Raw genomic sequence first — 23,307 nt, 5'->3', positions numbered from 1 at the left:
AGTATTTGATGGGCAATGGCTGGTTGCCAGTACTCTGCTCTACTCATTTTTTAGTTTGAGCACTATAGGCTCACAAACACACGCACACTCACGCACACAAAACATGAAAACAGACATATCTGTTTCTGCTCATTTTTAACACTCAGGAATACAGTTCCATGCCATGAAGCCTATTTCCCGGCAGGACCTGATGTAGAGAGAGAGAAAAGAATGACTGATGGACGTAACAGTAAATGTCTTGGCATTGCAATGTGCTGAAATAATCCCACTGCCAGTTTCCATGAGAAATGTCTTCTGCACTACGCAATTGTCTTACCTTGTACAATAGTTTTCGGTAAATTGAAAGTCTTAGCTATCTCCCTTCCTAAGCAAAATCATAATGGCTAACAGTCATTGCTTCAGGGAACTGTGGATCAAGCATGCAGTAAGTAGTACACTACCTACAGTAATTGTGCAGTTGGCATTTATTCGTTGTTGGTGAACAAGAAATGATGCACTGTAATAATTACGTAACAGGTTAAACTGGAACAAGAGCTGAATCAGATCAGTGGAGTCTGTGTAGTCACTGCTTGTGCAAGTTGGAAAAAGGTAATTGAATTTCCATTCACAGTTTGTTTTTCATTTTTGTGGCAACTGTTACCTACCTAGGTGAATACCAATTCCCTCCCTTACTTTTTTTCTCATCACCTAAGTAACATCCAAAACACCAGAATCATACGCATGAATATGTTTCATGTACAGAATGAAAATGTTTGACATAGACAGCCTACACTCAATCCAACAGTAATAATAACATGCACTTGACTCTTTCCATGAGGCATATACAGTAAATTATGACTGTCATCATGAAAATAAATTGGAATGACTTTTTCTCAGACATTTAACCCAGAACTATTTCAGGAGTGGAGACAGACTAGTAGACTAGTCCTAGACCACCCTGAGTGTTTCAGAGGAAAAGGCAGAGACTGAGACCCAGCTAGGCCTCACGGTGGGAATCGCATGGGGAGTTCTTCAGAGGGTAGCTCTGTTTGTGTTATTTTCAGGATGAGCAGTTCTGGCAGCAAGTTTCCATTGTGGACAGTCTTCCTGTTTATGGACACTTGGAGTCCCTTGATGGCACTGCTCAGGGGACAGGAAACACATGGAGGGAGGGGGAGGGATGCAGGGAGGGGGGGAATGATTTGTTTGCATTCAGCCAACTTAAGTAGAGATAGTATAGACTGAGACTTTACTAGAGGCTGTGTTTTAGAGCTGATCTCAGTCTAGTGTAAAACTTGTCATTTCTCAATGCATTGTGGAAGGAGGCATTATTTATGTCACTCTTGCATTACTACCCTAAACCATCCTGTGGTGGAGGACTCATGGAAGAGAGTCATATGCTGCATGATAGCCTACTATAATGCAATTAGATATCTTCATAAATGATTTGTATTGTTTGTCATTCACTTTATATTCTATTGACATTTTATGGGAAAAAAAGATTGAATGGTAGCCTAATGATAATAATAATAGTCATATAGCCTAATCAGGGGATACTTGACCAACCAAATTGTGAATCTGTTATTGTGAATAACGTGTGTTAAACATCCTTGTTTCTTTATCTTCCTTGGGATCCATGAGCGAGTGCAGGGGAAATCAAGACTTCTGATTGGCTTACCGCAGGTCTCTCTTTTTTTTCGGTCGAAAGACAAGCTATCTACTGCGAACCAGAACTTTCTGTGCAAGGTCAATTCCGTTCTCTTTCCATCTGCTCGCCGAAGAATCGGGACATTAAAGAGGTTTACGGATTTATTTTCATAATTGTAACTCTTGTATGGAACTTGCTACTTTGTAACAGAGGAAACGTGGAAGAAGGCGCAACTTTTTTTTGTTGCAAGTTATTGACACTGTTTTACATTTGCAAAACAAAGAAAATGACTCAATTCAACAAGGGTCCAGTGTACGGTTTGACTGCAGAATTGAGAAGCAAGGTAAGCGTGCGTGAATATTAGGATTATACCATTTTACCTATCAAAGTGATTAAATGAGAGGTGTTTGGGAGAAAATGTATTATTTACATGAAATGGATCACCGTGAAACTGCTTCGCATCAAGTCGGTGCATACATTTCCTCTCGATACGACCTGAAACTTTTTTTCTAATTGTGGAAAGTGTGTGTTGGCAAATGGCCACGTAAATCAGTATGAATTCTGCTCAATTTCTTAATCAATGTGCCCTTTCTCTTGTTGCACAATTTGGCCCAAAAGGGATAGTCTATCAGGTTACAGGGTGCAGAACCCCCACCCACCCCCACACACATTTCCTGTGATTTAATGTCTTTAACATAAATGTGTAATTTTCTCAGCAAGAACACTGCGTTGGGAAAAAAAATAGGCTGTATGTCAAGTATTGCCATTCTTGATCCACTTTTCCCAGACCTTTCACAAGTGCAACTTATTTTGGGCTACAGTGATGCTGGATGAAAACAATTCTACATTGTGTGTGTGTACAATATTCCCTTATGATCTTTTTTTGCTACAGGAAAGGATGAAAGCGTCATGAATGATTGGCAAGGCCAACAACTCATTGTTGCTCCAACATAGTGGGTGGAGCCCTATACGGGTTGTGTAAGGGTCCCTATACTGCTGAGTGAAGTCTGCAGTACTAGACTACATCCGCCTCAACAATGCTTTCTCCTTGTCTGACCTCACTGTAGTTTTAAAAAAAATTATACACAGTGTAAAACTGCAGTGTCGCCTTCATTGTCAGACTCATGTGGAATCAATTTGCTACTATTGTTTTAAAGGGTCCCCTAGATGTCTTTCAATCTACTGTTCAGCAATATAGCATGCAAATTAAATACAAATCTTTTTAGCTGTTGAATGATGGGCTGGGCCCCTTGCCAAATCCTCTGTGGGTTTTTTTTGTTGGCTTCTGCTCCTGGGGAGAATCCCAGATGGCCCAGAGGTCTATGATCCACACGTACTGTATGTCCAACACAATAAATAACTAAAGAGGGGGATCACCCCCCTTACTAGGGCCAGGAGTTTTTCCTGACCACCTAAGTTGACCTGGTTATAGCTGCGGTATATCTAGGGCCCAGAGTTTTCCAGGTCAAGCCACAGTCTGAAAAAACTGCTATCAACATATTTAGTAGACTTTTTATACCGATATCCACAGCTCCTCTCCAGTGGGTTTTTGTCCTTTCACTCCCTTTCTAAATGGAGTCCGAAGTGGGTCATTCCATCCATGCGAAGCAATGGTTCCATCCCGATCCCCGCCTCCTTCCAGTGTGAGCTGAGACATTTTCCATGTGGTCTGCCAGATGATACGCTTTATTAGAAGTCTGACAGAGATATGCCAGCCCTTCAGTGGTCTGCTGCGACGGTTTGTGGAAAAGAAATGCGAGATTGTGTTCCATAGGAAGTGCCATGAATGTCTCTGAACTGTCAAGCGGAGTACAAAAACCTCGTAACCCCCCCCCCCCCCCATTCCTTTCTAGTGAAGATCTGCATACGGCACTTTTAGGCAAATCCTTTGGGCCTCTTTGGACTAGTTTCCCTGGACTTAAGCATGCTCAATGGGTATTCTCCATTGAAAGTGCTTTTTAATCCAGGAATCTGCTAAATCTGAGTCCAGGAAGCTACTGTAATAGTAGAGTTAAAGCCCTAGTAGAGCCCTCCACATGGGTTCTTGGTCATAGTTTTCGTGGTAACTCCTGGCAGGCTGGCACTCAGATGTGTTCCAGGAAGTAAACAGCTGATCACAATGGGAGGCTCCCATCATGTCAAGACCACAGTGGGAGCTTTGGTGTGTGTAACTGCCTGTCACCAGGTTGTCAACATCACCTTACACAGCCTTTGATACTTTAATTGTTAAAAACCACCACACAACATCTTCACAAGTATGGCTGTATGCCAGACAGCAACAATGTAGGACATTGTGCTGGTGTAGCAGGCTTGGGTGATTGTGGCCGATTCCTTTTCAACTCAGTGGATTCAGGAAATGTATTTATTGACTTTCTTGAAATGGTATTGACCCCGTCCTATGTTTTATTTTACTTACAGAGATGGGAAATACTTGTATGTGCTATTTATTAATACTTACAATGCACTGAGGAGTACAATGGAGCGCTACACCACAAAGGAAGTTGCTTTGTCCAGTAATTGCAAAAGTAATTAAAGTGAATTAGCCTACTTTGTAAAATACCCTTTCCCTGGTCTTCAGTCATACCTCAAGTTCTGGCTTCCTGCGTTGTGTTATCTGACACCATCCAAAACGTTATGAATCTGATACAGGGCTGAAACTGTTGTGGTTATCGCTTTTTCTTTAGTAGTACAGATACTTGGAGGATTTTGTAATCTGTGACATCTGTAAGACCGCTGTAAGGCGTGCCTATTTTTTGCCATAACCCTTAACAGTAAGGACTGTAATAAAATGGTGCTGTGATGGTCTGACCATCTGTGCTGGCTCGAGGACAGGACACTTAAACCTCCAGTCTGCTAGGAAGTGCTAGCAAGAGAAAATACCTTTTTTTTTTTTAACTATGAAAACCAGGCTGAAAGTGTTGGCACATGGACATCTCATCTAATGTTACATATACCCCTGCAACCTTCAACCCTACAGTAGAGACACAGTAGAAGTGGGCTATACCGGTATAGACATGTTCGTGTCATGAATACCCCAACGTGAAACCAAACACTTTCTTTCTCATCAACTTTCAACGCATACTGGTTAATCCCACAAAGAGGACACCACTTGCATAATTTGCAATAAGGATGAGTTCAAGCCACCTTTCCCATAACTTTTCCCATGACTCTGGCTGACCTCTTCAGTAATCAGACAACGTTTACACACCGCCCTTGTATTGTACCTGCAGCTTACGTGTCCACAGCTACTTTTCGCTCCTGTGCACAAGAGATAAGGCTGTGGTGAACATCATGTGCACAGTGCACCTCATCCATAGGACTTAAAATAGCTCCTCTGACTACAGTATTTAGGGTTAACCCATGTCCAGCCGCACAGAACAAAGACATGTTTGTGGTGTCGGCTTGGCAGTTAGTTGTTTGAAAGAGGGCTGAATAGATTACGCTGAAGTGTATCAGTCCATAAATATTTGCATTTAACTCCCAGGAATACTCCCCACTTGTTCTGTTTTGCATAATAGAATGTAAATGCAAAATATGTTCATATAGTTCAGCAAACTGGGGCCAGTGTGTGTGTGTGTGTCATTTAATTAGTTCTACCACCACAACACATGGCTGTTGGGAGGGAATGTCATGATTTTGTTGACACTCCTCTAAAGTGCTAACTTGGCCATCCTCCATCCGTTGAGGATGTCCCAGGGTGGCCTTTTAAACCCCACGCTGACATCTCAAGGAGAACAGGAAGGAGTCTTCCTGAGTGCTGTTAAGTAAACACTCACTATAATTACCCTTCAAACCCAGGAAAAACACAGGATGGAGCAGCAGCACTTTCTGTTTTTGACATATCGGAAGTTATTTCCTTTTTGGTTATTTTTATATTATCAGGTCAGGAGGAGGTGTCCTAAGGATAACAGTGACATTTTGAGTCATGGCTCACAGGTGAGGATGGATAGAGCCAGATTTGAATTGGAAATGGGGGAAAATGTCCACACAGTGGAAAATGGCCGCCTTCCAGCTTTACTTGTGTCTCTGTTAACACGTTCTTACTGTATGTCAACAAACAGCACTATGACAATGGGCCTAGGGCAACGTAAACAGATGGTGTAATTGTTTCTACCTCACCTCACACTCGTCACAGAAAAAAATTGCTGCATCATTCCACTCCATTGAACATTTCCCAGAGGCACGTAAGGTTAATAATTTATTAACACACTACCAGCTGTCTCTATTGTCAAGGCTCCATTCAATGCCATTTCCTCTACAATAAATGGATAACTAATATTTAAACAGGTTTGGGATTTTGTAGGAGCATACATTAAGGTTTTGGAGGGCAAAGCCTGTAATTTTCGCACAAACAGGCTAACTTTCACAGTACCGTAATGTCGTATCCTGAAGGAGCGGCCCATTTACAATACAACGCTCTCATTATTTTTTCAGGCCAGATGTTCTCTCCATTCCCCAGACTCATCAGAAAATACTTCCAGTTGTGTGGGCAGCAGTGGTAGTATAAGAAGAGGGGGTTTCTTTCTCTGCATGTCTAAGAAAGAGAAAGATGAATCAAGGTCTTTTTGGCTAGTCCTGTGTTTCTCCCCCTCTTTCGTCTATGAATGCCTAGCTAGTTCTGCTCCATCAAGAACACTGAAGCTATTGTTTGGACATGAGGAGTGATTTTCTAGACTCGAACAGGGGCTGTTAACGCTCCCCTCTCAGCTCTCCATGGGACGTTTTTAAAGGGACTCGCTGTGTGGGACTTGTGTCTTCTGGGTCTCGTAGCAACGGCTAGCCTAACGTAGCTTGTTTGGTGTGACACGAGGTTACGAGCAAACTTTTTCCTTTATCTACCTCTCACATTGACCTCTGACCCTCCCAGTGTGGGATACGAGTCAAATGAATGCATTTCTGGGACATCGCATCAACTTTCCCCCTCCATTTAATCCCATTAAAGACTCTTTGCCCTTTTTGAAGACTGCTGGTCTTTGTAGGAAGGGCTGCCATCTTTCCTACACAGAGCCTTTGAGCGATAATGAAAGTGGTTAGCTCTTTTTAATCTTGACAGATTTCTCATTTGACATTATGGCGGGTGATGAACTGTTAGACACGATAAAAGTGGTGTTTTGTGTGAAGGGGGAGGGAGAGGGAGAGGTTGGTGGGGTTTGAGTCCTCTCTTGCTGAGGGAGGACTACTGATTGCTTTCAGCAGAGGTTAGTCTGTGTGTGTGTGTAGGATTAAGCCTATCACAGATGGCTCTGAACCTTTGGAAAACCTGTTGTTTGCTTGTTTTCACCATAGGCAGAGAGAGCTGCAGGCATTGATAACCTTGTGTGTAACCCAAGTGCAGACTGGGGGGGTTTAATAAATTACAGATGTGGGATCTCTCTTGAACCTCTACCTCCGCTGTTCCCTGATAAACACAGACAGACACAGAACTTGACGAGGCTCTGTTCTGACATTGTGGTATCTTCAGTCTGACAAGCAGCAGTGCTAGAATAAAACAGACTGATTCAAATCCAATTTAATTTGTCACAGGCACCGACTACAACCGGTGTAGACCTTACTGTGAAATGCTTACTTAACCAACAGTGCAGTTTTTATTTTTATTTTTTTTTGTCTGAAAAATTAGCAAAATAAACGAAAGGAGAAAGAAAAAAATAACACAATAAAATAACAAAAACAAGGCTATATACAAGGGTACCGAGTCAATGTGCTGGGGTAGGGGTTAGTCAAGGTAATTGAGGTAATATGTACACTACCGTTCAAAAGTTTGTCACTTAGAAATGTCCTTGTTTTTGAAAGAAAAGCACAAAAACATTGTCCATTTAAAATAACATCAAATTGATCAGAAATACAGCGTAGACATTGTTAATGTTGTAAATGACTATTGTAGCATTTTTTTTAATGGAATATCCACATCGGCCTACTCAAGGCCCATTATCAGCAACCATCACTCCTGTGTTACAAGTTTATAATTTTAAAATGCTAATTTATCATTAGAAAACCCTTTTGCAATTATGTTAGCACAGCTGAAAACTGTTGTGCTAATTAAAGAAGCAATAAAACTGGCCTTTAGACTAGTTGAGTATCTGGAGCATCAGCATTTATGGGTTTGATTACCGGCTCCAAATGGCCAGAAACAAAGACCTTTCTTCTGAAACTCGTCAGTCTATTCTTGTTCTGAGAAATGTAGGCTATTCCATGTGAGAAATTGCCAAGAAACTGAAGATCTCGTACAACGCTGTGTACTACTCTCTTCACAGAACAGCGTTGTCTCTAACCAGATTAGAAAGAGGAGTGGGAGGCCCAAGTGTACAACTGAGCAAGGGGACAAGTACATTAGTGTCTAGTTTGAGAAACAGACGCCTCACAAGTCCTCAACTGGCAGCTTCATTAAATAGTACCTGCAAAACACCCATTTCAACAGTGAAGAGGCGACTCCGGGATGCTAGCCTAGGCAGAGTTCCTCTGTCCAGTATCTGTTTTTTTTGTTGCCCATCTTAAAAATAAAAGATTATTGACCAGTCTGAGATATGGCTTTTTCTTTGCAACTCTGCCAGAAGGCCAGCATCCCAGAGTTGCCTCTTCACTGTTGAAGATATTGCATGGAAATGGCCCATAGCTCACAATCTCTGTTCATGAAATCTTCAGTGAATAAGGGTTTGTGAGTCAGATTTTCTCCTTGATATCCAGATACAATGACTATACCGTACAGTCTGAAACTCTGGTTTCCCCATATGAGACAGTCAGATCTGTCCTTGCGTGCCAGACTGATCTTTTAGAGCAGTGTTTTCCACAAGTACTTAGACTAGCCAGCCAAATAGAAAAAGTAGCCAGCCAGGTGCCGCCAGGGTTCAACATCTTTGTCCATTTTTGGCTCTATTTTGGCAGCCTCTGTTACATCCTAATACCTTGATTCTATCTGCAATTATTGAATACTTTATAGAGTTTACCTCAAAGATTGGAAAAATGGTTGTGGTATTGTGTAAAAAGAAATTTTAATTACTAAGAAAATATTAATTCAGTTTGTTATGGATATTGTCTAGGTGTCAGGCACTGCATATCAGTGCTAGAGGTGTCACTACAGACTCTGGTTTGATTCTGTCTTATAACCGGCCGTGATTGGGAGGACCATAGGGCGGCGCACAATTGGCCCAGCGTCGTCCGGGTTAGGGTTTGGCCGGGGTTGGTCATCATTATACATTTACATTTACATTTAAGTCATTTAGCAGACGCTCTTATCCAGAGCGACTTACAAATTGGTGCATTCACCTTATGACATCCAGTGGAACAGCCACTTTACAATAGTGCATCTAAATCTTTTAAGGGGGGGGTGGGGGTGAGAAGGATTACTTATCCTATCCTTAGGTATTCCTTAAAGAGGTGGGGTTTCAGGTGTCTCCGGAAGGTGGTGATTGACTCCGCTGTCGTGAGGGAGTTGAAGACGGAAGGGACGTAGCCAGCGGTCAGGGATGATTTGATGAGCGAGGTGAGGTAAGGGAGAAGGTCTCCGGAAATGGTCTGGAGAAGAGAGGAGGGGATAGGGTCGAGCGGGCAGGTTGTTGGGCGGCCGGCCGTCACAAGACGCAAGATTTCATCTGGAGAGAGAGGGGAGAAAGAGGTCAGAGCACAGGGTAGGGCAGTGTGAGCAGAACCAGCGGTGTCGTTTGACTTAGCAAACGAGGATCGGATGTCGTCGACCTTCTTTTCAAAATGGTTGACGAAGTCATCTGCAGAGAGGGGGAGGGGGGGGGGGAGGAGGATTCAGGAGGGAGGAGAAGGTGGCAAAGAGCTTCCTAGGGTTAGAGGCAGATGCTTGGAATTTAGAGTGGTAGAAAGTGGCTTTAGCAGCAGAGACAGAGGAGGAAAATGTAGAGAGGAGGGAGTGAAAGGATGCCAGGTCCGCAGGGAGGCGAGTTTTCCTCCATTTCCGCTCGGCTGCCCGGAGCCCTGTTCTGTGAGCTCGCAATGAGTCGTCGAGCCACGGAGCGGGAGGGGAGGACCGAGCCGGCCTGGAGGATAAGGGACATAGAGAGTCAAGGGAGGAGAGGAGGGTTGAGGAGGCAGAATCAGGAGATAGGTTGGAGAAGGTTTGAGCAGAGGGAAGAGATGATAGGATGGAAGAGGAGAGAGTAGCGGGGGAGAGAGAGAGCGAAGGTTGGGACGGCGCGATACCATCCGAGTAGGGGCAGTGTTGGATGAGAGCGAGAGGGAAAAGGATACAAGGTAGTGGTCGGAGACTTGGAGGGGAGTTGCAATGAGGTTAGTGGAAGAACAGCATCTAGTAAAGATGAGGTCGAGCGTATTGCCTGCCTTGTGAGTAGGGGGGGAAGGTGAGAGGGTGAGGTCAAAAGAGGAGAGGAGTGGAAAGAAGGAGGCAGAGAGGAATGAGTCAAAGGTAGACGTGGGGAGGTTAAAGTCGCCCAGAACTGTGAGAGGTGAGCCGTCCTCAGGAAAGGAGCTTATCAAGCTCATTGATGAACTCTCCGAGGGGACCTGGAGGGCGATAAATGATAAGGATGTTAAGCTTGAAAGGGCTGGTAACTGTGACAGCATGAAATTCAAAGGAGGCGATAGACAGATGGGAAAGGGGAGAAAGAGAGAATGACCACTTGGGAGAGATGAGGATCCCGGTGCCACCACCCCGCTGACCAGAAGCTCTCGGGGTGTGCGAGAACACGTGGGCGGACGAAGAGAGAGCAGTAGGAGTAGCAGTGTTATCTGTGGTGATCCATGTTTCCGTCAGTGCCAAGAAGTCGAGGGACTGGAGGGAGGTATAGGCTGAGATGAACTCTGCCTTGTTGGCCGCAGATCGGCAGTTCCAGAGGCTACCGGAGACCTGGAACTCCACGTGGGTCGTGCGCGCTGGGACCACCAGATTAGGGTGGCCGCGGCCACGCGGTGTGGAGCGTTTGTATGGTCTGTGCAGAGAGGAGATTATTATAAGTAATAAGAGAAATTATTATAAGTAATAATTTGTTCTTAACTGACTTGCCTAGTTAAATAAGGGTTAATAGATATATCTAAATGAGTGACGGATCAGGACTGTTTTCTAAGTAAGATAACCTTCTTTTTTTTGACATTTAACCGGTCTTCTCTTTAAATTAGTCTTATTTACTGCAAAATACAAATTGCCACAACTATGTTTGTTCTTCAAATTATGTATTACTTTTCCCTTTTTTCCCCCCTTAGTTTTTCATAGAACATCCAATTTTGTTGTTTTTCTAAGTCCACAACAATGCTTAAACCACAACAGTGGACTACTTTTGAGGTCTGGGAAAATCGGAGAAATGTAAAAGTTTGTGTGTAGTTACCCTTTAATTCAATTGCACACCTAGCAAGAGGCTGTTTTAGCAGTGTTTTTGTAAGTGGAGTTTGTGAAACAAATACCCACTTGATGAAAATAATCATGATATCATTCTGCCAGGTAAGAGTAGGTTACTTTGTAGTTAACATTTAATTGAGATGGTTTCTGGGCAAGCCTTTCCAACTACCAGAGGAGTGTTTTCATTACCATCAAAGAAAGTTGCAGGAAAAATCACTGATGCATTCTGTCCATGTCTTATGATAAACTTGAGCAAATATAATACTTTAAAAAAATGTTTAGTTGATTCCCGACTAAGGTCAATAGATATATTTTTTATATTGTTATTCTGTTTTAATGCAGAATGAGGCTCTCCACTACCAATTATTCCTGCAGTGATGATTCACCATTTTCATTGAGTCTTTTAATAATTTATCTGCAGATAATCGCCAAAAAGACTAGGCCTACATTTACATTTACATTTAAGTCATTTAGCAGACGCTCTTATCCAGAGCGACTTACAAATTGGTGCATACACCTTATGACATCCAGTGGAACAGCCACTTTACAATAGTGCATCTAAATCTTTTTAGGGGGGGGGGTGAGAAGGATTACTTATCCTATCCTAGGTATTCCTTAAAGAGGTGGGGTTTCAGGTGTCTCCGGAAGGTGGTGATTGACTCCGCTGTCCTGGCGTCGTGAGGGAGTTTGTTCCACCATTGGGGGGCCAGAGCAGCGAACAGTTTTGACTGGGCTGAGTTAAACTGTACTTCCTCAGTGGTAGGGAGGCGAGCAGGCCAGAGGTGGATGAATGCAGTGCCCTTGTTTGGGTGTAGGGCCTGATCAGAGCCTGGAGGTAATGAATGCCGTTCCCCTCACAGCTCCGTGGCAAGCACCATGGTCTTGTAGCGGATGCGAGCTTCAACTGGAAGCCAGTGGAGAGAGCGGAGGAGCGGGGTGACGTGAGAAAACTTGGGAAGGTTGAACACCAGATGGGCTGCGGCGTTCTGGATGAGTTGTAGGGTTTAATGGCACAGGCAGGGAGCCCAGCCAACAGCGAGTTGCAGTAATCCAGACGGGAGATGACAAGTGCCTGGATTAGGACCTGCTTTTATACTCTGCAGCATTTCCCTGCTTCCTGTGTGAGGCAGGGTCACTCTGCGGATGTTGTAGAGCATGAACCTACAGGAACGGGCCACCGCCTTGATGTTAGTTGAGAACGACAGGGTGTTGTCCAGGATCACGCCATTCTTAGCGCTCTGGGAGGAGGACACAATGGAGTTGTCAACCGTGATGGCGAGATCATGGAACGGGCAGTCCTTCCCCGGGAGGAAGAGGAGCTCCGTCTTGCCGAGGTTCAGCTTGAGGTGGTGATCCGTCATCCACACTGATATGTCTGCCAGACATGCAGAGATGCGATTCGCCACCTGGTCATCAGAAGGGGGAAAGTAGAAGATTAATTGTGTGTCGTCTGCATAGCAATGATAGGAGAGACCATGTGAGGTTATGACAGAGCCAAGTAGCCTATGAAAATTAGGGAGCCAAATGAATGGCTCTCACCGATGCGATTTGGTAGGCTGATGAGACGATAGTCATTCACTTTAGCGTCACTAACTGGCAGGTCCCGACTTCCTTGGAAAGAAAAACCTATGCGATACCATGGACAACCACTTTGCATGATTTATGAATGGGAAAGGGATATAGGAGATCGACTTTATTCAGTCAGTTCAACATCTTTTCATAAACTAGTTAACACTTGCTGTTCAGTTGTCAATCAACACACAGTAAGTAGCCTAGACCCACCATGCACCATGTGGCTGGTTATATGAGACACACGAAAGAAAATAATAAATGAAATGTGTCAAACTACTGCAACCAGAGATCTGTATATATTGACGAGATGCCAATTTCTCCACCCTAACAATGGGAGTCCTCTCAAAGGCACGAAGGCAGGTGACAATCTTGGGTCCAAAATAATCCCATAGAAACGCATTGGGTTTATTTTGGCAGGAGTGAAACCTCTCGCTTCGCATTTTATACTCTGCAGCATTTCCCTGTCATTGCTCACTTTGTGACGACTGACAGGCGCCTAGCCTATCAGTAGATCGCTAGAAGATGCACATCGTTCATTTAGTGGGAGAGGGCTCGACGGAGTAGCGAATACATTTTTTTTTTTTTTAAGTAGCCTAGTTAATATGAAGTGGAAAATGTACCTGGCTGAAATTGAACCCGTAACCACGCTAATGGAAAAGGATGCACTATAGCCCTCAAACTCAAGTCTGGACCATTGTTTTCATTGTTCCCCTCTAATCAGGGACCGATTTAGACCTGGGACACCAATTAATTATCAGGTAGAACAGAAACCCAACAGGCTCTGGACCTCGTAGGATAAGAGTTACTGTACCATAACCTGCGGGAGTTGTTCCTGTATCCCGGAGAGTAAAAACAATACCTCGTTAGGGCGATTACAATTTTGGTATCTCTGATTTGTTCTGGCAATTCTCTCACAGAAAGTTAATAGGGAGGAAGGATGTTGGTATGCTTTTTACATTTGTAAAACACCCCCAAAAAGTATAACTTGAAAGTGGCCATTTTAGGCCCTTTTTATTTATGTACACACCCCCTGTTAGACCCAATGATACAGACAACACCTTGGTGTCATTATATTCACATTATACTCCTAGTGTGCTCTTCAATATGTGGTATATCTACTGAGTGTACAAAACTTCCTAATATTGTGTTGCACCCCCTTTTGCCCTCAGAAGAGCCTCAATTCGTTGGGACATGGACTCAACAAGGTGTTGAAAGCATTCCACAAGGATGCTGGCCCATGTTGACTCCAATTCCTCCCACAGTTGAGTCAAGTTGGCTGGATGTCCTTTGGGTGGTGGACCACTCTTGTTACATGGGAAATTGTTGAGTGTGATAAACCCAGCAGCGTTGCAGTTCTTGACACTCAAACCGGTGCGCCTGGCACCTGCTACCATACCCCGTTCAAAGGCACTTAAATCTTTTGTCTTGCCCTTTCACCCACTGAGTGGCACATATACACAATCCATGTCTCAAGGCTTAAAAATCTTTATTTAACCTGTCTCCTCCCCTGCATCTACACTGATTGAAGTGGATTTAACAAGTGACATCAATAAGGGATCACAGCTTTCACCTGTACACACCTGGTGAGTCTGTCATGGAAAGAGCAGGTGTTCCTAATGTTTTCTACACCCAGTATATATTCTGAAAAACAATTTTACACATTAATTTATTAAACCTTAACTATAAATATGAATATCTCAAAAGTACCCTTTTGGATTTAGTTAGTTTTTTAGGCATTGTTTTAAACAATATACTGTACAAATACATCACATGTCCAGAGTGGACTCTCTGCTGCTTTCGAAGTTGTGATACATTTTAACGAGCACCGCCAACACAGTTAATGGGGAAACTGGATTCAAAGGAACCTCTCTGCTGGTGACCTGCTGACTGTACGACCCTGCAGGAGGGCTATGATTGGTTAAGGACCTATAATGTCAATTTCTATATACACCACCGTTCAAAAGTTTGGGGTCACTTAGAAATGTCCTTGTTTTTGAAAGAAAAGCAAAAATGTTGTCCAGTTTTAAAATAACATCAAATTGGTTAGAAATACAGTGTGGACATTGCTAATGTTGTAAATGACTATTGTAGCTGTAAACGTTTGATTTTTTAAATGGAATATCTACATAGGCGTACAGAGGCCCATTATCAGCAACCATCACTCGTGTTCCAATGGTATGTTGCGTTAGCCTTTTCAAATTATGAATTTGGATTAGCTAATTGATCATTAGAAAACCATTTTGCAATTATGTTAGCACAGCTGAAAACTGTTATGCTGATGAAAGAAGCAATAAAACGGTCCTTCTTTAGACTCGTTGAGAATCTGGAGCATCAGCATTTTGTGGGTTACGATTACAGGCTCAAAATGGCCAGAAACAAAGACCTTTCTTCTGAAACTCGTCAGTCTATTCTTGTTCTGGGAAATGAAGTCTATTCCATGTGAGAAATTGCCAAGAAACTGAAGATCTCGTAAAACACTGTGTACTACTCCCTTCACAGAACAGCGCAAACTGCCTCTAACCAGAATAGAAATAAAAGATTAAGATGGGCAAAAGAACACACACTGGACAGAGGAAGATTGGAAAAAAAGCGTTATGGACAGACAAATCTAAGTGTTCAGATCACAAAGAAGAACATTCGTGAGAAGCAGAAAAAGTGAAAGATGCTGGAGGAGTGCTTGACGCCACCTCAAATCAAAGTTTGTCACGTGCGCCGAATACAACAGGTTGTATTCTGTGAAATGCTTACTTACAGGCTCTAACCAATAGTGCAAAAAAGGTATTCGGTGAACAATAGGTAGGTAAAGAAATAAAACAACAACAAAAAGACAGGCTATATAGAGTAGTGAGGCTACATACAGACACCGGTTAGTCAGGCTGATTGAGGTAGTATTTACATGTAGGTATCGTGACTATGCTTATATGATGAACTGAGAGTAGCCGTAGCATAAAAGAGGGGTTGGTGGGTGGGACACAATGCAGATAGCCCGGTTAGCCAATGTGCAGGAGCATTGGTTGGTCGGACCAATTGAGGTAGTATGTACATGAATGTATAGTTAAAGTGACTATGCATATATGATATCATAGTTGATTACCTGTTCAGGAGTCTTATGGCTTGGGGGTAAAAACTGTTGAGAAGCCTTTTTGTTTTAGACTTGGCACTCCGGTACCGCTTGCCATGCGGTAGTAGAGAGAACAGTCTGTGGCTGGGGTCTTTCACAATTTTTAGGGGTCCTGGGAGGCAAGCATCTTAGCCCCAGTGATGTACTGGGCCATATGCACTACCCTCTGTAGTACCTTGCGGTCAGGGGCTGAGCATTTGCCGCACCAGGCAGTGATGCAACCCGTCAGGATGCTCTCGATGGTGCAGCTGTAGAACGTTTTGAGGGTCTCAGGACCCATGCCAAATCTTTTTAGTTTCCTGAGGGGGAATGGGCTTTGTTGTGCCCTCTTCACGACTGTCTTGCTGTTTGGACCATTCTAGTTTGTTGTTGACGTGGACACCAAGGAACTTGAAGCTCTCAACCTGCTCCACTCCACCCTGTCAATGAGAATGGGGGTGTGCTCGGTCCTCCTCTTGCAGGCCTGTTGTACGGCAGGTCCTCACCAGACATCACAACGCTACCTATAGGCACAAACCCACCGTTGCTGAACCAGACAGGATTGGCAAAAAATGCTCTTCACTGACGAGTCAAGGTTTTGTCTCGCCAGGGGTGATTGTCGGATTCACATTTATCGTCGATGGTTTGAGCATTACACCGAGGCCTTTACTCTGGAGCGGGATCGATTTGGAGGTGGAGGGCCGTCATGGTCTGGGGGGCGGTGTGTCACAGCATCATCGGACTGAGCTTGTCATTGCCTGCAATCTCAACGCTGTGCGTTTACAGGGAAGACATCCTCCTCCCTCATGTCGTACACTTCCTGCAGGCTCATCCTGACATGACCCTCCAGCATGACAATGCTACCAGCCATACTGCTCGTTCTGTGTGTGATTTCCTGTAAGACAGGAATGTCCGTGTTCTGCCATGGCCAGCGAAGAGCCCGGATCTCAATCCTATTGAGCAGGTCAAGGGCCTGTTGGATCGGAGGGTGAGGGCTAGGGCCATTCCCCCGAGAAATGTCTGGGAACTTGCAGGTGCTTTGGTGGAAGAGTGGGGTAGCATCTCACAGCAAGAACTGGTAAATCTGGTGCAGTACATGAAGAGGAGAAGCACTGCAGTACTTAATGCCGCAGATGGCCACAACAGATACTGACTGTTACTTTTGACCCCCCCCTCTTTGTTCAGGGACACATTATTCCATTTCTGTTGGTCACATGTCTGTGGAACTTGTTCAGTTTATGTCTCAGTTGTTGAATCTTGTTATGTTCATACAAATATTTACACATGTTAAGTTTGCTGAAAATTAACAAAGTTGACAGTGAGAGGACTTCTTTATTTGCTGAATTTATAACCTTGTCAACGTCTTGACTATATTTCCTATTAATTTTGCAAATAATTTCATGTGTGTTTTCATGGAAAACAAGGACATTTCTAAGTGACCCCAAACATTTTGAACGGTAGTGTATATAACTGATAATTTCTTCAAAAGTAGCAGAGAGCCCACGCTGGAAATGTTATGTTTGAAGAGTATATTGTTCCAAACAAATAGGCTAAATCAAAAAGGTACTTTTTGAGATGTGAAGACTTTGTATTTCAGAATATAGATAATCTTCATATTTAAGAGCACGCTATAGGTGCACATGTTGTATAGGTTTAAAATGGCCACTTTCATCATGATTTCCTAAAATGGTTTGTGATACAAATGTCTAACATTCTTTATTCGAGTGAAGTTTTTATGTGAGAATTGCCAGAACAATCTGAGATAAAAAAATAAAAAAAATATTTTGGCCATGCTGTCATGTAGTTTCCCCTTAGTCATGTAATTAGCCCTGGAGCCATCTCCTAGGGGGAGTGCTGATCTAGGATCAGTTTTGTCATTTAGATCGCGATGAATAATGTTATGGCCAGGGGGGACCATATGCATTAAACGTCTCAGAGTAGGAGTTCTGATCTACGTTCAGTTTAGCCTTTTCAATAATAATGAATACATGGGATGGGGTCTGATTCTAGATCAGCACTTCAACTCTGAGATGGTTGATACATGTACGTGCAGGCCCTGAATGCAGTTGGAAGCCCTGGGCTTCAAACAAGCAGCCAAGGATAGCTATTTAAGATGAATGACCGCAGTATCCCTCTAATCTCTCCGTCTGCTACGCCAGATAAAGTTGTCGCTCTGATATTTTCACTTTCTGTGTGTGTCTCTCTCTATCTGTCTGTCTCTCTCCTTCCCCTTCTATCTCTCTTTCAATCAAGCCATTGGGTAAAGAAACCGTTTCCGTCTGGTCTTAGGAACCTGTGGAGCAATCCCCCTGAAGCCAGGGTTCAGGCGCGGGGCAGCGATCCATGTAATTTCCTGTGTCTTACTTCTCCTAGCAGCGGGCCTCGGGGAAAACACAGCCGAGACGTGGGCGAGGAGAGTGTTTTCCCGAAAAGCTGACCTTGCGGCATTGTCGGCACCACCTTTATTAAATTTATTTTTTAGGACAATTGTGTGACTGCTTCACTTGAAAAGCTTTGGCCTTCTGCTGTGAGGACTGAAGTGCTACCTCAAGTGTCTTTACAAAATATGTGATTTCTCTCTATGTTTTATTGCTCAGATGTTCTGTATTTACAGTAGATTGGGCTAAAAGCCCTCTGAATTATTGTTCAAGCCTCCCCTTTAACAGACTATCTTTCCCAGGGAGTGGAGGGCCTGGGCCCAATGACCATGAGTTCTAACTATTGAGTGGGCGTGCTACTCGCTAAGAAATCTGTTGCGGCATTGCACTGAACATAAACATGGTTTGAATCTCATAACAGCAAACTGCCTCTGCCTGGCTATTATAACTTTCCCTCTGTCTCACTCCCTGTGGCCAACACATACATAAATATACAAAGAGGTTACTGAGTTTGCAATGCAAAGTAGTCTGGGTTTAGGCTTGCATTGTGGTTATAATTGTTTCAAATTACAAGATACCTTAAGTGTGTGGCTCGGTTGGTTAGTGTTTTGGATTGTGTTTGCTTGCAGGATCGGATGTTTCTGGTAATTGCTCAACCTTGCCCTTTTCTAAGCTAAGTGGTATTGATGTTTTATAGCCTACCTATCCAAACAAGTCATATCCCAACCAGTGTTTAGGGGGACAGGGTTTGATTTTGAACAACTGTTGAATGAAGACTGGGTGGAGTTAACAGTATTTTGTCTTCTCAGATCGCAGGGAAGTATGACCTGCAGAAGGAGGAGGAGCTCCGGTTCTGGATCGAGGAGGTGACGGGCATGCCCATTGGAGAGAACTTCCAGAAGGGCCTCAAGGACGGAGTCATCCTCTGCGAGTAAGTTTTCTGTCTATAGAAAAAAAGTGTGTTTAGATTTACCCACTCACCAACAGGGTTTGTATGCTGCTGTTTTAGGTATTTTACACATTGGTACAATATGCACAAATACCATTCTCCATTCTTCCAATCAGTAGTCTTCTTTTCTATTATCCCCCCCCCCAACATGTTTTGGAAGGGTGTTTTCCCCTCTTCAGGCTACTGAACCATTTAGACTTCACCGGTCTTTAGCTCAGTCAGCTCTGAGAATGTAGGGGAATACTTAGTCACATTCCTCGATAAATGATCACTCAAGTAGACTTAATACAGGATGTTATATTGTTGCCATAACAGTGATCAGGTGTTGAAAAGGCCTACGGAGGATTAGCTGTGGTCTTAATCGCTCCATCATTCTTTTCACTACCAGTCGGAATTGTGTATTGTGATTTTCCATTGCTCTAGTAGGACCATTTTGTTTATGTTCATATCAAATTGTAAGAGATGGACTGTTTTTTTCTTCCGCTTCAGGCTGATTAACAAACTGCAGCCTGGTTCCATTAAGAAAACCAACCACTCCAAACTCAACTGGCACAAGGTACGTGAGACAAAATACAATTTGATATTTTGATGTATACTGTTAAGCTGCTACAGTATTTCAGAGAAATATGCTTTTAATTATACGAGACTAAATATCTAGAATGAACCGGAGTCTGATTTTTTTTTTTTTGTTCTGTTCTAGCTGGAAAATCTGGGGAATTTCATCCGTGCCATTCTGAAGTTTGGCCTTTGTCCCAATGACATCTTTGAAGCCAATGACCTGTTTGAGAATGGGAACATGACCCAGGTCCAGAGCACACTGCTGTCCCTGGCTGGTATGGTAGGTTCTCAATTAGACCGGGGTGAGTGTAGAACCCTGAGTTGTTCCTGACGTCATTATTACCCAGTGCCAAACACACAGAAAGAGTGTGTCATAGGAGTGGATTACGATTAATGAAGATACAGAAAAGAGGAAAACATTGTTTTTATTGGTGCTGAAACCCTGGATCGGAAAAACACTGTCTTGTCGGTGATCAGGCCTACCACTGTTGCGTCGGTGATCAGGCCTACCACTGTTGCGTCATCGGCAAACTTAATGATGGTGGTGGAGTCGTGCCTAGCCGTGCAGTCATGAGTGAATAGGGAGTACAGGAAGGGACTGACCACACACCCCTGAGGGGCCCTTGTGTTGAGCATTAGCGTGGCAGATGTGTTGTTACCTACCCTCACCACCTGGGGGTGTCCAGTCAGGGTCCAGGATCCAGTTGCAGAGGGAGGTGTTTAGTCCCAGGGTCCTTAGCTTATTGACAAGCTTTGAGGGCACTATGGTGTTGAATGCTGAGCTGTAGTCAATGAATAGCATTCTCACATAGGTGTTCCTTTTGTCCAGGTGGGAAAGGGCAGTGTGGAGTGCAATAGAGATTGCATCATCTGTGGATCTGTTAGGGCGATATGTTGGTTACGAATTGGTTGGGCTTGTAAGTAAGCATTTCATGGTACGGTAACATAGTTTGATACATGGTAACATTCCTGTTGTATTGGCGCATGTGACATAAAATGTTATTTGGTTGACATACCCATGCAGCAATATGTAGGCTTACATTACAGTACAGTTGGAAATAGTGAGTAGAAACATGGTCATGTAAAACTGAAAGCATCACTGACTTTTGTTCCTTTGTCTCATAACATGCAACAGGCGAAAACCAAAGGCTCAAACTCCAACTGTGACATCGGTGTGAAGTTCGCAGACAAGAGGACGCGCCATTTCGACGAGGACAAAATTAAGGCTGGACAATGTGTGATTGGACTGCAGGTGAGTCGTGCACACACAATAGCAATGACGAGAGATAATGCTTTAAATGGATCTCATCTGTTTTTTTTTTCACTAAATAATGATATTATAGCAGTAGACATGTTTGTATTTTCCCACTTTTTTAAAAAATGTTATACTAATAATGGATCCCAGTCATACTCGGAAATGAATTTGTCGTCAATAAAAATGGCCAGATATAGAAGAGATTTGATTAGAGGACATTATGACTTATGGATGGAGCCTTGTCTGAAAGCTGTTTCTGTCCTGGGTAGATGGGAACAAATAAATGTGCCAGCCAGTCTGGTATGACAGCGTATGGGACCAGGAGACACTTGTATGACCCAAAGTCACAGACAGACAAGCCTTACGACCAGACTACCATCAGCCTGCAGATGGGAACCAACAAGGGAGCCAGCCAGGTAAGAATGTCGTCTTTGATGTGTGTGCTGTGTTTCTTATGCTTCAATGGTTTCTGCTGCAATGGATTCCTATCCACTGTAATCCCTGGAAGCAATTAGCAGTAATCTTGTAACAGGGCGAGACCTCTACCGACTAAAGGTTACTGTGGTCAGGTGTACGCACACGCGCTCTTTTTCTTTCTCCCTCTCACACACACTATCGGTCACATACACACACATACTACCAACCGCTCCACCGCCAACCTGACCTCCTCTCCCCCAGGCTGGCATGTCGGCTCCAGGTACCCGCCGCGACATCTACGACCAGAAGTCGGCGGGACAGCATGCAGACAGCTCCACCATCTCCCTGCAGATGGGCACCAACAAGGTGGCGTCCCAGAAGGGCATGAGCAGCTATGGCCTGGGCAGGCAGATTTACGACCCCAAGTACTGCGCCTCCCCCACAGAGCCCACCTCGCCCGTCACCCTCGGCAACCACGCCGGTAGCCACGGCAACGGGAGCCTGGGAACAGGCACCAATGGATCGGAGATTAGTGACAGCGACTACCAGGTGGAGTACCAGTATCAGCATGACGACGAGGATGAGTACAGGGGTGGGTACCAACAGCAGTACAGTGGGCACTATGACGAGGACCAGGGCATCAACTATTAGACCGACTGTGTCTCATGTGTAATTGCTCTATATGGGGTAATAGGGTGCCATGTTCCCCTCTGGGCCCCATTTTGGCTTCGCAAAAAAGTAACGCTTGTTTGGACAACTGCATTGCTTTTTTGCGTAGTCAAAATGTCACCCTGTGTAGCAGTAGTTCCGAGTGTAACACGGTGTGTCTGGGAATATGTAACGTTTATAGTGGCCTTCTACCGGAATCCAGAGGGTAGTTGCATGTCCAAGTACCTTGGCGGATCATAAGAACCGTAGGCCTATATGTAGTTTGATACAATTTTTGTGGTACCACTTATGATGAAGTTGTTTAAACTGATGCAAATGTGTTACTCTGGTATAAAGCCACTGTAAAGTAAAGTAAGTGTGAGGGAACGATTTTGTTAACAGAGCAAGACTTTTACCATCCTTGCTATGTTTTTTTTTTTAAACATGTTTTTTTTTTCCCCTAAAAGGGAAATGTTGGTTTATCAATCTAGCATCCCTTTTAAACTCGTTAGAATGTCAATATTTTCCGGCCAATCGTAATAATGTATAGAATGCGGCAAGTTCTTTCTATGTTTTATGGGTTTTGTAGTTCTCACGGTTCAGAAACTCAACTAGGGAGTTCTGTGAGAAACATTCCATCACTGGCATTCACTACACATCATGTTTACCTGCTCCCTCCTTTCTTCTTTGTTTTCAATATATGTTCTCTTTCATCTCCTTCAAATCTGATCCACAAGTCTACTGCTCTGTGGTAAGTTTTGGTAAGAGACTTATGTTCTATCCATTCTGAATATACAGCAATCATATTTTAGAGAAGGTTGGCAGGAGAAATAGATGGATGGTTTTAGTTAAGATGCTCATGGCCGTCATGTCCCAGTTTGACTTGAAAGCACTGCAATGTTTTTTGTAGTTCTCTTGTTTTTGTACTTTCGCTGCCTATCTTGAGACTCTCTCAGAAGATCATCTCAAATGTTAGTTTCTGTCACATGACCAAACTTCTTAGGTATTTTTTAAATGTTCTTCATATCTCAATGATTCGTTGTGCCATAATGCTCCTGTCTGTATGTAGACCCCATCCACTGTTGTATTTATTGCCATTTGTCCCAATATAGACATTTCTTCTATTGTTTTGGTTATTTTGTATCAATAAACTTTGTTTCATGAAGTCTTCCATACAGGATGTCTCTAGTTATATCTAAGCTGAGACCACCGAGAACCCACTGCTGGGTGTTCTTTTACCTCATAATTACCAATAATCTCCGAAGGTCAAGTCATACTGACACTAGCCTGAGTCCCTTATCTGTTTGTGCTGTTTTGGCAGGACAATGACATAGGAGATGGAATTGCCATGCTAACCGATTTTTGGGACTCAGGCTAGTGTCAGAATGACTTGACCTTCGGAGATGATTTTGTATATCTGAGATTGCCACCCTTAAAACCCAGGGACATCCTCGACATCAGACAGTGACCTAACTACTAGTGTAATAGAC

At 43.6% G+C, this 23,307-nt stretch overlaps 1 protein-coding gene across 1 annotated transcript; it reads left to right on the top strand.

Annotated features, from left to right (window-relative positions):
* The first annotated feature begins 1,656 nt into the window (after window positions 1-1,656).
* LOC118402229 (calponin-3-like) lies at window positions 1,657-22,992 on the top strand. The gene is made up of 7 exons (XM_035800258.2): window positions 1,657-1,970; window positions 18,800-18,921; window positions 19,429-19,495; window positions 19,640-19,777; window positions 20,633-20,749; window positions 21,022-21,168; window positions 21,431-22,992. Exons 1-7 carry the CDS (start codon window positions 1,914-1,916, stop codon window positions 21,818-21,820), a joined length of 1,038 nt encoding a protein of 345 aa, XP_035656151.1. The 5' UTR covers window positions 1,657-1,913; the 3' UTR covers window positions 21,821-22,992.
* The last annotated feature ends 315 nt before the right edge of the window (window positions 22,993-23,307 follow it).

Source organism: Oncorhynchus keta, chromosome 23 (genome assembly GCF_023373465.1).
Source record: "Oncorhynchus keta strain PuntledgeMale-10-30-2019 chromosome 23, Oket_V2, whole genome shotgun sequence".
Taxonomy (NCBI): Eukaryota; Metazoa; Chordata; class Actinopteri; order Salmoniformes; family Salmonidae; genus Oncorhynchus; species Oncorhynchus keta.
Note: the sequence above shows the minus strand (reverse complement) of the source record. Positions and strands in the feature narration are given on the sequence as shown.